Here is a 16,872-nt window from a genome sequence, read left to right as displayed (position 1 = left end):
ACATTAATAAATTAAAATTCAATTGGAACAAGATCCTATGTTTTTGTTAAGATTTAATAAATTTGGTATTTCGGTTTTTTAATTTTATCTGTTTTGAGCAAGTAGTTTTTGGAGGAAAACTTTATTTAATTACGACGGGTCACGTGGCCATGTGTAAGTAAGCGAAGCCCTTTACGAGTTTTAAAATTAATTTGAATATCCGAAATGAAGTTTAATTCTGGAATATAGCTGGGCAAAAATTTGGCGCGGGTTGTAAATCCATTTATATAATATCTTTTATTCTGAGAAAAAAAGAAATGTTTGACTGTTGGCCATCATTTTTTTCACAGCTTACTTACCTTTTTAAGCGGACATTCCAGTGGTAAATTGCCAACTCGACGGATCTGCATCATCGTCATTTTAAGTAAAAAATTTGATTCCACACTTGATAGTAACTGACAATAGTTCAGTTCCATTGTTGTAAAATTGGTCAAAAGTGCACCTCGTTGTATTGTTAAAATGAATATTCCATCGGCGTATTCAACATCTTGCGCTAAAGTCATCTCTACATTTATTGATCCCAGTCTTTGAGCTGTCCTATTTAAATAACAGCTGGCATTTTTTACTATTTCAGGCGCATAATTAAAAATTTCAACGTTTGTCAGGTATACATCCATCTTGTAAATATATAAAATATTGTTGTAGTTAGAACTCATATTTTTCATTTAGTTTTCTAACCTCTGCAAAAATACTGCTCAGCATGATTGTTCCTAAAAATAGTTCAATTAAAGGGAAAACGCTTTTGATGTTCATTTCCGTGGCTAACTAATTGTTGACTAAACTTCCAATATTATGTTTTTAAAGTACAGAAGTCCAAAAAAACCCCGATGTCTGATGACCAATTAATTGTGTTTAAATGTGTTCAATTATTTCGTTACCGCTCAATGAATCTATTAAAATCCAATTCGGTGTGAGACAAAACGTTTTATTCTTCTTTTGGCTCAAATTATTCCAGTGAATGGATGCCCACATGTTAGCATACATTGTATTAAAATGTATGTTTTTTTTTTCCACCATTAATTAATGGTTGAAAGAAATTGTCAAAAAAATCTTTCATAACGGTAATTAATTGAGACCAATTAAAAAAAGTTCAATATTTTTTTTTATTTTTAAAGCATAATAGTTTACCCAGAAAGTTTAAGACCTACGTACATATAATATCAAGGACGAAGGCTACCGTGAATAATTAGCCGACATGCTCTGCGATCCTTAAGGTTTATATGGGCATCCGAAATAAAATTCATTTCTGGTAGATATCTTGGAATTAATTTTGAATTGATTGTAAATCCTTTAACATAATATCGCTTATTCTGAAATACATTTTACAAAATATATTATACGTAATTCACAATTTGTAACCACTTAATTTACCATTTTGAAAGGACATTCCAGTGGGAAATTGCCAATTCGTCGGATCTGAGTGGTAACCATCTTAAGTAAAAATTGAGATTCCACACTTGACAACAGCTGACACAAGTCTAGTTTCATTGTAGTTAAGTTTGTCATGATCGATCCTCTTTTCATCGTCAATATGTATATACTTTCAACGTCTCTTACATCTTGGGCCAAGGCAAACTCTATGTATAAAGAACTAGTGCTTTGGGCTGTTTGATTTAAATGGCAGCTCACGTTTTTTAGAATTTCTGGTACATAATTAAGGCATTCAACGTTCGTCATGTAAGCATCCATCTTATTCTATAGATTGTAAAAATGATTTTACTAAGCATTTAAATGTTTAAATTACTCCACTAACCTTTGCAAGTACTCTGCTTAGCATTAAAATCGCCAAAGACAATTCAATCCAAGTTAAAATCTTTTTGACGTTCATTTCAGCCGACTTCTTGTGATTGACTAAATAACAAATGAACATATTTCGACCGCGGATATGAACGAGTAATAAAGTAATTGTGTTTTAATGTGTTCAATAATTTTTTTACATTTTTGATATCATGTTCCGCACAAAAGTCATTTTTAATTACTATTCGGTTCAAGTGTTTTCAATGTTTTATTGAATTTGTAATAATAAAAGGAGTAACCCATTTCTATGAACGTTTCTTCAATTTCAGTTATAAAGTTTTTAGGGGGCGTATATTATTCCAAAATGTGCAACACAGTTAAAAATAAAAAACTTTTTTTCTTTTCAAAAATACCTAAAAAAATTTTTTTTTAAAAAGACACAAATTTTAGGCTTGTTTGACTAGTGCTTTAAACATTTCAAGGACCAGAATCTTCTTTATTTTGGTCCGATTTACTTTAATATACTCTATATGTTGACAAATACAATATAATGGAATTCAATTATTTTTTATAGACGTTTTCATTTAAAGTTTTATTAAAAAATGAAATTATTGACCTCGACCAATACGGCCCTTGGTAATTATTTGAAACCCTTTTCGATCCTTTAAATTTATCTGAAAGTCCGAAATAAAGTTCAACTCCGGTACATAGCTCGGTATAATGTTGGCACCGATTGCAAATCCATTTACATAATAACGCTTGTTCTTAAAAAATTGGAACAATATAAAACAAGACTTTCAGTTTTAAATAAGCTTACTTACCTTTTTCAAAGGACATTCCAGTGGAAAATTGCCAGTTCGACGAAACTCAGTCACCGCCGCTCTAAGATAAATCTGAGATTGCACACTTGATAATAACTGACAATAGTTTAGTTCTATTGCAGTAACGTTCCTCAAGTGGGAACCTTGTTTGATCATCAACATGAAAGGGCCATGTGCGTAACCAACATCTTCCGTCAAGGCAAGCTCTAAACTCAGTAATCCAGGTTTTTGGGATCTTCTATTTATATGACAGCTTGCATTTTGTATTATTTCTGGTGCATAATTATGGCATTCAACCTGTGTTAGGTAAACTTCCATTTTGTCGCATTTATGATAAATATTCTTGTTGTTAAAACTTCTATATTTTATTTATTTTACTGACCTTTGCAAGAACACTGCTCAGCATTAAAATCCCCAATAACAAATCAATCCAAGAACAGAGCATTTTGGCGTACTTTTCAGTGAATAACTACTTCTTGACTGAATAACAAATTCATGTTTTTAGAGCACCAAATTCCCTGATGGCACGACTGATTAATGAAGTAATTGTGTTTAAATATTCTCAATTATTTCGTTACCGATCAATACTTCCGTTGGTAAAATCATAAATTTAGATTTATTTAGTTCTATTTTAAAAAGTTTTGTAAAATAGCACGTTTTTAATGTCGACGGGCTACACGTCCATGGGTAATCAAGCGAAAACCTCTACGATCCTTAAGATTTATATTGATATCCGAAATAAAGCTCAGTTCTGGAACATAGCTCTGCAAAAATTTAGCATTGAGTGTAAATCCACTAACATAATATCGCTTATTCTTAAAATAAAAGGAATATTGGAAAAAGGTTTGCCCACATTTATTAATCAGCTTACTCACCATTTTCAAGGGACATTCCAGTGGCAAATTGCCAATTCGACGGATCTCAGTCATCGCCATTTTAAGAAAGAACTGTGATTCCACACTGGATAACAGCTGGCAGTAGTTTATTTCCATAGTAGTAAAGTTTCTAATGTTCGAACCTTGTATCACCGTCAATATGTAAATGCCCTGGGCATATACAATATCTTTGGTCAAGACAAACTCTATGTTTAGAAAAGTAGTTTTTTTTGCTGTTCTATTCAAACGACAACTTATATTGTGTAGTATATCTGGTATGTAATTAATACATTCAACGTGTGTCAGATAAATATCCATCTAGTCGTATGGATAATAAATATTTTTGGAGTTAGAACTGGCATGTAATTCATTTTACTGACCTTTGCAAGAACACTCCCCAAAAACAAGCCAATCAAAGCCAAAAACTTTTTAACGTTCATTTCAGCGGGTAACTTATTGTGGACTAAATTACAAGTTTTCATTTTTAAAGTACCGATGTTTCAAATACTAAGGGTCGATGGTAATAATGAGTTCAATAATGAGTTCAATTACTTCGTTATCTATAAATACTGCTGTTAATACCCTATGTTCGAAAGTTTTTTGTCATTACCTATTAAAAGCTAGAATATTTAACATTTTATATTTCATTTTTAATAAGCTTCACAATAAGAAGTGAACATAATGCATATTACTTAATTATATATTTTTATATATATTTTTTTATATATATTTTTATATTTATATTTATACACATATGTATCTTACTAAAGATTTTTTAAGCTCAAAATTTATATTTCCGACTTGTTTCCGTATTTTTTCTTTTCTTATGACTTGTATCCACCCAATTATGCCATATTTTTTTCATTTTTAAAGTCAATAAATAAATAATAAATAAAGCTTAAAAAGTAAGGTTTATTTCTGTATTCCATACATCCTTCTAAATACCGTTTCCAGATTTGAATTTAACGTTTCCAGTCAATCTTTCGTTACGTGATAGCGGGTGGAGCTTACGTTCTACGTATCTGTTCCGTTTGCCAATTCGTTTCGCGAGCTTTTTGGACCGGCGCACAGATGACCGCTCTCTTTCTCTCTTCCGTTCTTTATTTCTGCCTCCCCCGCATTTCTCACTGTCTCTCTCTTTCTCTGGATTTTGCAAAACAAAACGGCCGGCCGTTTGGAAAAGTCGGAAGAAAGTCAGTTAGCAAGTGGAAATCACCGGAAAAACTACACAGCGCGGCAGAAGGAAAATCGCGAAGTCACAGAAAACTACACCGCAGACGGGAAATAAGCTGAAAAAAACAGCCCCAACAGGCAGCGCAGTCGACGACGGCAGAGCGTAGGGCTGATAACAAAAGTTAATAACAATAACAAAGCGAAAGAAAAACAAAGGAAAGAAAGAATGAAAAGAAAATAACTAAATACCGAAAACAAACAAACAAAAAAATCGCGCTTTTAATTAACGGACATTTGTCGTGGCAGCGCAGTCGGCGTCGCAGTCGCCGTCGCGTGTGTGTGTGCGTGAGTGAGTGTGCGTGAGTATCTGTGTGAGCTGGCGATATAAAACTGCAATTGATTGCAATTTCGGCGGCATTTGCAAAATAGCAAGCCGGCGAAGAACACAAAACCAAGAATCAATAAACAAACAACAAAATAAATACAAACAAGCCGCATAAAAAACACGACAACAAAAACACAGCCAAACGGTAAAGATACAAAACAAAAAGCTAACTCATATGTGTATCTAAAAAAATAACAAAAAGCTATCGCAAAGGGAAAAGCGTAGCACTTGCATTTGTGTGAGCGCAGCTGTTGATGAAAGTGAAGGAAAAATCATTCACATTTTCTACGGGAAAATGGGGAAAACAACAACAGCACGCACTCACACAGTTGCAAAATATAAAAGAGAGCCCAGAGAGCTAAAAACTCAAACTCAGACGACGCCAAGTTTTCCGCTTTTCCGTTGTTTGCATTTTATTTTTGTTTTCTGTTGTGTTTTTCGCACACAGAGAGGAAAATGCACGAGTAACTTAAAAGTTCTTAAATACATTTTTAAAAGCATTTATATCTGAATTTTCTATGTGAAATTTTAGTTTAGGGGAATCATTTTTAAAGAAACAAAATGTTGTATATTTTACACAAGCGTTTAGTTTCTTTTAAAAATAACAACATACGAATAGCTGCAATTGCCTATTGTTTTTAATATTTTCAAAAGATACCACTGGTACAAATTTTAAATTTATAAATACTATACAACATTATTTTTTTCCGTTTATATTTTAAAATTAAATTTAATAACAAGCTCATTTCTACTGAAATATTTTCAAAAATCAGGTCTTGTGAATGGGAAACAAAGAGTAATAGTTCCAATAGATAAGTTCCTTCAAAAAAATAAATTATTATTTTCGGAAAATATTTTTTTATTCATCATTTAATGATAAGGACAGAAAATCATTTTGATTCAATAGATGTGTTATTTTAAATGTATGTTAAACTCATTTAAGTTTTTTCCATTCACAAGATTAAAATTGATTCTAAAAATAAAAAGCAAGATTTTCATTTATTTCCAATTTAGATGTAATTGGTGTTAAATACATATAGCTTATCAAGTTAAACTCTTTAGAATATGTTGATCATAGTTTTCTGAGTTTGTTCTTTGTGTACATTTACGAGTGGATTTTACAAGCCAGACATCGCTGTTGTTTTTCTGCGAGTATCTCATAGTTGGCTGCAGAAAGTATCTAGATTCTTTTTGGCGAGTTTCCTCCTTTTTTTGTTTGGCTGTCTGTTTATTGAGACGCCTCTTCAAGTTCGCTTCCTTAACAACTCCTCGCTTTAATTCCATAAATTTAAAACAGAAATAAATTCAGCTGCTGGCGAATATTTATATATTTCTTTGCACTCGCATGTTGGCCGGCAGTCAAAGTAACACTCAACTTCAACTTCTGTCTGCGCTCTCTAATTGAGTTAGTCTGGCATTTGAATGGGAGCAGCGAAACACACGCATCACTTCTGGTCGAAAAGGGGCGGAATGGTATTAGCAGGAAAAGGGGGCGGGCCGGCTGCCAGACTCAGCGGGTGGGAAACTTGAGGGCGGAGGGGGTCACAGCCTAGCCCGTGTGTTAAATTATGCAAAACGCTCAGGGAATGCCGGAGCAATAAGTGCAGAAATGTTTACAGACTTTTGCCAAGAAACCAAATTATTCATATTTGAGTTTGGGTTAAAACAAATAGGAATTCGTTGATTTTCAGTACACATTTTCCGATTTCTACCGAACCCCCTTTTATTTGATTTTTTATAATTTTTCTCATTAAAAAATATATTCCTTACTATATTGATATTAAAGAACACCGAAAATCATATGTCGAAAGTAAAAAGTAATATTTGCTAAGATAAGATCAGTGTAAATGCAGCTCATTTCTTATAGTCTATATTTTTCTCGAAAGGATCATATTAATATTCCTGGAATAACTCTTAAAATGTTAGAGATGTATAATTTTTTTCCAAAGAAATCCCTATTGTGTTAATGCAAATTATTTTTAAACTATTCCGTACACCAACTGGTATCTCATTTATATCTTTGCAAAGCACATCCATAAAAAGCAACCTACCATTCCGTTTAAAACAACTTTTTTATCATTTCCCTGCCCACGTACAAGCACACATATTTTTGTTGGGCATTTTAAAGGGTTAACACACGCTTTACGACTGCCAAACTTTTTCACGTTAGCCTTTGCTGCTGGTCCTTTTATTTTGTGAAAATGTTTGGCATTTTTTGTATTAAATTGTCAGTGAAACGAGCGTTGGACCGTTTCCGTGGGGCATGGCATGGCAACAATTCAAAACGTGAACTGCCACTAAAACATGCCAAAAATCTGCGCATTTAAAATATTTGCCCCAGAGCCCATTGAGAGTCAGCCAAGCGATGGCCGGAAAGGGGAGGGAAAATCCAGGCATTTTCCTACGATTTGATTTAGTTGTTGTTGGCTGGGTTACACCTTTTCACTCACACCTGTCGACTGTGTTGTTCTATTTTTCTTTTTTCCAACACCATGTCTGCGTTTTTATTGTCCCTCTGCCTGTCTTTTGTTTTCTGTTTAACTGCTGTTTACGCCACTTGCACGTGATCAATAATTAATTTGCAATATCTTCTTTAGGTTCGTCAAATCAAACGGACCCCAAACGAAATAGACACCGAAATCATCAGTCCGATGTAGCGAAAGCAATTATAATATACAAACATGAAACCATTCCGTTCCGTGCCGTGCTAATGCAAAACGTATACGATCCGAAACCGATAAAAATACAAATACATAAACCCAAGTGAAATATCAATTTTACAGCCCACTGGAAATCAAATATTGCAATTGCGTTGCCGAATTCTGTAATAATTGAACATCAAAGGAACTATTTTTGGAGGTGAGCTTTACAAAACAATTTGACGCTTAAATATGAATATTTTGAAATAGTACAAGAAATTCTAAAAGTCTTCGTAGAAATGGTATAAAAGCAGCTTCAGTAAAAATAAATATATTTAATAAAAACTTAACAATTGACGAAATTTGTAAAAATCTTCAAAAACCATTAAGCTCTAACTACAAATATTGTACAGTAATTAAAACATTTAAAATGATTTAAATCTTGTGAACAATAATGTTTTTCCATACTCTCGAAAGGCTGGACTTTCCCCAATCAAATATTTTGAGCACAACTTTGCTTCACAGCTTGGTGTTATTATTTTCATATGTTGATTGCCTATAGCTTTTCCTGGACTTCTGTTTATCGACTTCAATTTGCTCTCAAACACCGAACCCAAAACTCAATTGGAAATGCAGGGAAAGGCAGGAAAATGGGCTCACGGGGAGAGAAAAGCCTAGACAAAGGGGACAGGGAATTCGGGAGAGCAGGCGGAACAGAGCATAATCCAGAAAACACCATTCAAGGGCAACTTTCACCAGTTCGCTTGATGGGCGAGGAGCGATTTGGGAGGGGTGAGAGGTCAAACCACCCGGTGGCAACTGCCCATCCATCGCTTAACATTTTCGTCTGCCATTTTCATTTCTACCAGGGAAAACTCTGCCGCAGTGGTCGGCCGCATTGGCAGTTTTTGGGTCTCCACAGACATCGGACATACATCACAAGCCCAAGTTCAAATTTCCTACTTCCTCTTTTCGGCCCCTCCTCCCCCCGGAGATCCTTCTGCCCCCGCCCCCCGCCCTTCATCTTCGCCTCTTGCCTTTTTTATGAGTGGCAAAATTGTTGTTATTTTTGCCGAGTTTTCCCCCAAAAAAAGAAAATCGGGAAAAGCAGCTAGAAAGTGTACAGAGGGAAAAATTTACGTTATCCCCCAATAGATGTCACCAAACTGATATTATTTTGATGTAAATTTAGATACAAAATTAAAAAAAATTTTAAGTTTGACCTATAAATATTTTAAATAAAAATTGTTAAAAAATGTTGTTAAAAAGCAATGAAATTTTTTTTTTCTTTCTTAATATTTCTTAAGCAAATTGTTTCTATTTAAATGCGATTTCAGACTGATTAATATTTAAATTGAGTTATGATAATATTTGGATTAGTAACCAGATATTATTATTAGATAATTATGCCAAGGGTAAAAACATATAACATTTTAGTTCCCGGTGTAGGCGGAAAATAAAGAAGGAAATTTTTTGAAAATGCCTGCCAGCAGAAGAAGCAGCAGGAGCAGAAGACGGAGGCAAGGACATGGAGTGAAAACAGTTGCCGCCGTCTGTCGTTTGTCGTCCTTCGTCTGTCGCAGTCGCACCTTCCATTCCACCCACAAACCCAGCAACACACCAACCCGTCCACCCATCAACCACCCCCAAAACGGCAAAGGCGGCATCCATCCAAGTCCGTCGACCCGGGTTTTCCCACATAACGATGCAGCACCATCGGCTGCCTGAGAGGCGGGCGGCATTTTCAACAATTTCCACATTTTATCTAACCACCCCCAAAGTGTCGACTGCAGAATATACGTATATATAAAAAAGGGAAAATTCTGCGGGGGAGAGACCAACGGGAGCGAGAGAGTTCAAAGAGAGGCGAGAGCCACGGGGAAATGGGGAAAGCCGGGGGAAAAGTGGGGAAAGGCAGACAAAGAGAGCGTAGACGCTGCAGACTTTGCTCTAGTGCTCTGTTGTTGTTATTTGCCATAACCTTGGCGAAAAAGGGGTATAGCCACTTTGTTGTTATTTCGAATAGGACCCAAGAAGGGACCTCTTTTAGGGTATATTCAAAATACATTTTTTTTAACTTGATAATTTTGATCTTTTGAAGATATTAGCAGGACTAAGGTATAGATTAGTATATCGGTTATTTTCCAATTGTTCTCTATATGGAATATTAACTTATTTTAATTTCATAATATGTTAAATTATTCAATTGAAAGAACGTTTAACTTGGTTGTAGCTTTTCATTATTTTATTCGAATTAAATGATGATCGTTTGATATCGCAAACAAATACTTCTGTAAATAAGGTATTGTGATCGACATCCATTTTTGAATGAATTCTGTGAAAAATAATTCTGTTATCGAACTGGATCTAGAAATCTAAGTTCCACAAAATTCCAAATATTCTTTTCAATTATGTTAACATTAATTCGTAAAAAGAAACCCATAAATAATGTTCTTTAAGATCTTTAGCATTTTCTGATTAAAAATTCCCCCGGAGATGCTCTCTTGGCCCCACGTGATGCTTTCCAACTTTTTCGCCAAAAAACATTTAAACTTTTTTCCAAAACTTTTGTTTGTTAGTTTTTCTTTCTCCTGTTGCCATATTTCCTATTCTCTTCACCTTTGCACCTAGACAAATCACACAAACTGACACAAGCCAAAAATAAAGAAAAGAGGAAAACAATTCCGAAACGTGTTTAACATTTTCATCTTCATTTCGCATTTTAAACAATTTTTCTTTTGCGGAACTTTGGTCTCCAAAGATTTTCTAACCCTTACAATGGGGAGAAAAGAGAGGAAAAAGAGAAAATTGTTTTTCTTTTTGCTTTAATTTCGGCAATTTTTCTTGTGCCAGAAGAAAAATCGAGTTGTCGTTTGAGGGGTTCCGGCTTGCGTTGGGTTTTTCCGGCGAAAGCCCCTCCGCATTGAAAATTGGGGGTTGCTTTCCTTGCTTTCTTTTTGGGTTTTCCTCTTTGCTTTTATTTTTTTGGTTAACTGCTACTGCCTTTTGCCGTTGTACTCTCCACTTTTGTTGTATGTTTATGCGCTACGCGTTTTTCCTAAGATTGACTTTGACATTAGCCCCACAAAATACGCACACACATATAGCTTTCGACACGCTTCGTTGTTGTTGCTCGGGTTGTCCTGTCCGCCATGTTGTTTTATTTTAGCACATTTACGTCATAATGGCATTTCCTTCCGCTACTTTTTTCCTTCGGCTTTCCTTTTCAGCCCGAACCCGAGCCTCTGACTTTTCCTCGTGTTGCCGTAATTTTCATTGTGTCTGCTTTGGAAAATTTATCTTAGGCCCTCTGTTGCCTTAAATTTTCGCCTCATCTCGAGGTCCTTTCTCGGGTTTTATCGTCTGTTTGTTGTTGCTGTAATTGCCTTGCTTTATTGTTGCCATTCGCATTCTATTTTCCTGTTTTTTTTTTGGTTTCTTGTTTGGCTGTTTATTTAATTTGATTTCATTTTGATTTTTATTAGTTTTCATGCGTCGGTGGCCTAGTTCTGGATTTATTTTTTGAGGGATTTATTTCCGCGGCGGCGGCGGCATTTTCTTTTGTCTGCCAAGAAATAGCCAAATATTTGAGACTGTCAAGGCTCACACACTCTCCGCCAATCTCACACCCTTAATTAACTTGATGGCACTGAAAAAAATTATATAACAAAAATAATAAAAGAAGTATATATATCTAAAAGCTTAGAAATAACTTTCAAAATGGATCTTGTATGAATATTTGGTTGATGAATATTAGTTTTTTTAATATTAGTTTAAGAGGGTTCCAGTTTCCCTTCCGTTTATCTTAATAGATAAATAGTAAAATAATTAGTTGATTTTCTCCCAGTGCACTTGTAAGTAATGTAAGTTTCGCCTGTGCATCCATCTATCCACCGATCCACCTATCCATCCAACCCCTGCGGCAGGCAGACCGCAGCATTGACAGGGCATTGACAATGATTGATTACCTACCCGAAAGTGGAAACTGTTTTTAGGGCTAACCAACATTAAGCGTTACCACCCATCACACAGACCACCCCCTCCAACTGCCCCTCACCTACACAGCTACACAAAAACACCCACACACACGCATTCGCATTGAACCTGCCACGCACAAAAAATTATTTCATTATCTTTTTGTCCGTTAGCTTTTCCTCGATTTCCCCCCATCCAAGTTAATTGTAATTACACCTAGATAGTCGCACGATTAGATTCAATTTGTGGGACCTCTCGCTTATCTTCAGCTTTAGCTTTTCGATTCTTCTCTGAAACTGAGGTAATCTGATTCGTTTTTGTGTACTGTACAAATTTAGTTTCAGGTGATTTTGTAATTTCAGTTGTACACTAAATTAAAGACAATTAAGGGGGACACAACTGACTTGTTCTGATAACTCTGAACAAAAAAACGTTACGAAAGTTGGGCTAAAGTGACATGGGTAGTCGAGATTTATGAAGAGGCACTCATTGAATTGTGCCATAGAACTCGCTTGGTTGACAGTTAGTTGAGATTTACGATGACGACAATGGCCACTCGGGATCTGAAATGTGAAATGAGAGCGGTTTGGGTAATGGCTCTATCCCAGCGATAGTGTGGCAACCCTGGTCGAACGCAAAAACTGTCGAAACTTATATTTATTGTCCGTAATTTATGAGTTAATATATATAAAGTGAGAAGTGTAATGTTTATGAGCTCCACTTGCACCAAGATATTTTTATTTTCTTGAACCAATATTTTTAACAACATTATAATAACAGTAATAAGAATATATAAAATTAGTTTCAAAAAAGAATGATCAATTTATAAAAAAATCTAAAAAAATCATAGATAATATTCTACAAAATTTTTGGATAGTTGACTTTTCAAATACGTTACAAAGCAATATTTAATCGAATAATAAATGATATGCGATGAAAAGATCCGTTAGAGGGCCTTTCAATACAAAAATGAAATATTCAAAAAATTACCCCCATCTTGACACATTAATTAAATTGTTCCTCAATGCTTAGTATACTTTCTCCTATCCTTAGTCCTCCTCCCTGAGTTTGATCAACATTCAACCCCAAATTAGGCCCCAAAACTGGAATAAACAAATGTAGACACCCTTCGATTGTGGGACCTCCTTGAGCACCATAATTATTTCACTCCGATCCGCTCATTATCAACCCCAAAAAAGTGAGGGAAGATCCCCGTAATTGCAAAGTCCTACATCTGACACCCATCTGGGAGTTAGGGAACCCTTGTCAACTCAGCCCAACTGACTGCCATGACGTGTGAACGCCATTTATTCCCCGCCGAAACTGTTCAGTTGACAATCTTTATTAATCAATTAAGCGGATGTAGGAGTAAATGTGTCTTCGCGTTGGCTCCTTTCGCAGCTCGGATGCTGTAAGTAATTAAATTAAAATGCGAGCATGTGTTTTTTCGTTCGTTTTTGTCGGTTTCGGTTTCAGTTTTCGGTTTTTGTCTTCCTGGAGGCTGGAGCATCCTGGATCCAGCTGCAAACCCTGGGGGATTTGCCCGCAGACGGTTGACAAAAGCGCTGACAGTTTTGTCAGAGGAGAAGAATCGCCGGAGAACGGTTGACAACGGCATTTAATCAATCAATTTTGAACGGTAATCAAGCGGGCAGCTTAAACTAAAGTAGGGGATGGACAGTCGCCCAAAGGCAGGACTCCAAGGGTCTAGGGAGCCGCACTGTCGTCTTTGATTGATTGGTTTTCCTTGGCTCAACGGATCACGCGTGCACTTCTCGCCCAAGTTTAATTTCAAATTATAAATATGTACGAAGCCCGGGAGAACTGGCAGAAATAAGGGAAATGGAGATGGGCAAAAACATCTGGCGATTGGAGAAGTAATTAAGTGATTAGCATTGCCTCGCTTTTAGTTTAATTAATTTTAGTCCTTTTTTTGGTTGATGGATGAGGGGTATTTGCAATCGATGGCAAGCGGGCATCGGGCTGAAATGATGGATAAGGTAATCTATGGGAAGCGCATAGCTCAGATTTGGTTTTAATGTTGGTGTACCAATTTAAGTTGGATATAAGAGAAAAAAATATGTTCAAAATCGCATTAAATATAATTTCATAATTTGAAAAAAATCAAAATTACTATCCATGTTCTTAAATAATAAATGTATTTTAATTAAGTAATGGTTCTTATTACTATTCTCTTCTTTAAAACTAAAATTTGAAATTTTTTTTTCCAGAACTGGCAATAAATATTTTTATTGGCTTTTTGTGATTATCATTAAATGGCACGCTCTCCTTATTTGATTTAAATTATTTAAGTGGCCAATAATATCGGATTTCTCCCACCGCTCATTTTAAACCCCATTTGATTTGCTAATAATAATAATATTAAATTTTATAATTTTCCCTATTTGTATCAGATCTTTTAAGCAGCCACTAAATAGAGTCAATACACTTGTTTATCCCAAACCATTTACGTAAATATGAAAATTAAAATGCAAAGTCGAATGCTCTATAATTTGAAAATAATTCCCATTTGCATACGAAACCTGAACCAGCAGAAGCCAGAAACCACAACCGAAGACGTTATAATGAAACGAATTCATTTCGTTGGCACCTTTTCAGTCTCGAGGCAATAAAAATACCAAATAGATAATTAATAATGGGCCACAAATAATAGCAATAAAAATTAATAAGCATTAATTTGAGTTATGAAATGTCTGATGGCAGTAGCAGAAGCGGTAGCACCTAGAAAACCGAAAAACTTTGCCGCATAAATTTTGATAACCTTTCGCGAGCAACAAATCAGTGTAACTGCAGTTGGGTAATTATTATTTATATTATTTGTTGTTCTTGCGTTCAGGTGCCAAGCGAAGAACTTTTGGGCCAAAGTATTTATTCCTCGCTGCTCGCTGCCAACTATTTTGCTTATCTTTCTGCCTTGGCAAAAAAGTTTTCATGGAAACAAAATAGACACAAATTTTTACAGCGTCGTCGTCGGCATTTTTCCCTTTGATAGCTGGAAACTTGATTGGAATTTCGCTGCCAGACACAAAACAAAAACAAAAAGTTTGAAATAAAAACCGAATTGGCGCTTGGGGATCAAAAAGGTGCCGCCGGTGAGTGTTAGACGACAAATAGTCATTCGAGGGCTGCCCTTATTATTTATGCAGATGTGGCTTGTGTCTTGCACAAGGCAGCGTTTGATAGCTCTTTAAACTGTTTTGATCGCTCTTAATCATCATCAGCGCTGGTCATTAAAATATTCCGAAAAATGTTTGCTGTTAATCAAGAAGCGTGAAGCGAATTATTCAAAATTGTGTGACAAATTCGCCTTTGTAGCCGATGTGCAACGGGTGTAGAGCACTTGTTTGATTGCCCTCTATTTGTCTCAGTGTCTGATTGATATTCATAATTAACAACAGCAGCTGGTTTGAAGTCCTCACAAGCGAAGTGCAATCAAAGAGAAAGCATAAAGTACTTCGATGACATATGTCAAGAGTTCAAAATGTGTGGAGGAAACAGGTTAAAAAAACTAGTGGCTGCAGGTTTCAAAAGTTGTAGAGAGTGGATATTTTCTTTTGGCGTTAGTAGAAAAGTATTTTTGGAGAAGATTTTAAAAAGAAAGTCATTTAATTAAAACTAAAACCAAACAAAAACAAGAGAGAACGCTATAGTCGGGTTGTTGTCCCGACTATCTAATACCCGTCACTCAGCTAAAGAGGTGCGAACGCTGTGTCGGGTTGGTGTCCCGACTAATAATCGTAACTCAGCTAAAGGGAGTGCGAGGGAGATAGATATATAATTTTTTATTGCGTATAACTTTTTAATGAATGGTCCGATTTAAAAAATGTCTTCTACATTTCGATAGGTATAAATATACACAACAAAATTGCATTTATACTTCTCGGAAATCTTTAAAGATGTGGGCGCAGGACCCATTTTAAAATCGTTAGTGGGCGATTGTGGGCGTTAGAGGAGGCGTGGCGCCCGGCTAAAATAAACTTGCGCTGCGTAGGAAGCCAAAGAATATGTGTGGGAAATCTCAACCTTCTAGCTTTTGTAGTTTCTGAGATCTCAGCGTTCATACAGACGGACAGACGGACAGACAGACAGACAGACAGACAGACAGACAGACAGACGGACAGACGGACATGGCTAGATCGACTCGGCTAGTGACCCTGATCAAGAATATATATACTTTATGGGGTCGGAAACTCTTCCTTCTAGCTGTTACATACTTTTGCACGAATCTAGTATACCCTTTTACTCTACGAGTAACGGGTATAAATACACCAAATTTAAATCACTTTCTAAAAGTGCTTGCTAGTTTTATAATTTTCTTTCGAGAAATTTACCGAATCTGAATAAAGAACTTTGGATTTGAAGTTATATTTAAAAAAATTTTAAGTAATAGTGAAATATTTTCCCTTTTGTTGTCAGTATTATCACGTTGTTTTGAATTCGTCAACGAATCTTCAAATGGATAATATATATTCGATTTCCTCTGATTTGTTAGCAAATAAATCTCCAAGAATTCCCAAATTACAGACCCTCTTTGGGTGGTGTTCCATCCGTATAGCCCCAACTATAGGGATTCAGTTGAGTAGCCGACTGGTCTGTCAGCAGCCGTAACACAATTTCCCTTTTGGCCAAAAAGAAGGAACAGTCGGCGACACAATATGAAGTAGCAACGTTGACAGCTCGTTGAACACCGAACTCGTACTCTGCACAGAAGGCCCTCACTAACACTATGAACTGTGGGCCAGGACAAGAAGGAGGCTTTTGGCAACTCAAAAAATGAAAAAAAGATTTGGAGAGAGGAAAATTCACAGAATGGAATATGCAGTTGGAGGTCGGAGTTCGTTCATTCGTTCTGGGGGAACGGCACTTGCTGCCAAATTATTGCAATAGTCAGTCGGAGGTTGCCACGTTGCCCCATGTGTGTGTGTTTGGCTGGGCCACGCCTCCTGATCTCCACCCCTAAGTTTTTGTCGGTACCATCATCAACGTTATTGCCACAAAATGTCGCGCCGCAGTTGTTGTTTCTGCATGGCGAGTGTGCGATTCCTTTGGTTGTTTGGTGGCTGTTGCTGCTGCTCGGTTAGTTGTCGCACTTCATTTAAAACTTCATTACATGACGCCATCACCCATCTCTGCATCGCTCCCTTTAAAAGGGTATTTTAGCTGAAAATTAAGAATTTATAAATAAATCTAAAATGTAAAAAATCACA

At 36.0% G+C, this 16,872-nt stretch overlaps 2 protein-coding genes across 2 annotated transcripts in view; one reads left to right on the top strand and one right to left on the bottom strand.

The window, feature by feature from the left end:
• Positions 1–1,199: 1,199 nt before the first annotated feature.
• LOC108057943 (uncharacterized) lies at positions 1,200–1,867 on the bottom strand. The gene is made up of 3 exons (XM_017142410.2): positions 1,793–1,867; positions 1,411–1,728; positions 1,200–1,349 (listed from the first exon to the last, which is right to left on the bottom strand). The coding sequence occupies exons 1-3, from the start codon at positions 1,865–1,867 to the stop codon at positions 1,200–1,202; spliced, it is 543 nt and encodes a 180-aa protein (XP_016997899.2).
• Positions 1,868–4,665: 2,798 nt separating this feature from the next.
• Positions 4,666–16,872, top strand: part of LOC108057958 (frizzled-2) — a 99,279-nt gene continuing 87,072 nt past the window's right edge. Inside the window, exons 1-2 of the mRNA XM_017142429.3 lie at positions 4,666–5,175; positions 7,628–7,889. The gene's annotated coding sequence lies outside the window, so the exon portion shown is untranslated. The remainder of the gene's footprint in view (positions 5,176–7,627; positions 7,890–16,872) is intronic.

The sequence above is a fragment of the Drosophila takahashii genome, chromosome 3L, assembly GCF_030179915.1.
Source record: "Drosophila takahashii strain IR98-3 E-12201 chromosome 3L, DtakHiC1v2, whole genome shotgun sequence".
In the NCBI taxonomy this organism is placed as follows: Eukaryota; Metazoa; Arthropoda; class Insecta; order Diptera; family Drosophilidae; genus Drosophila; species Drosophila takahashii.
The sequence above is the reverse complement of the archived record's forward strand: the minus strand, read 5'-3'. Positions and strand labels throughout refer to the sequence as shown.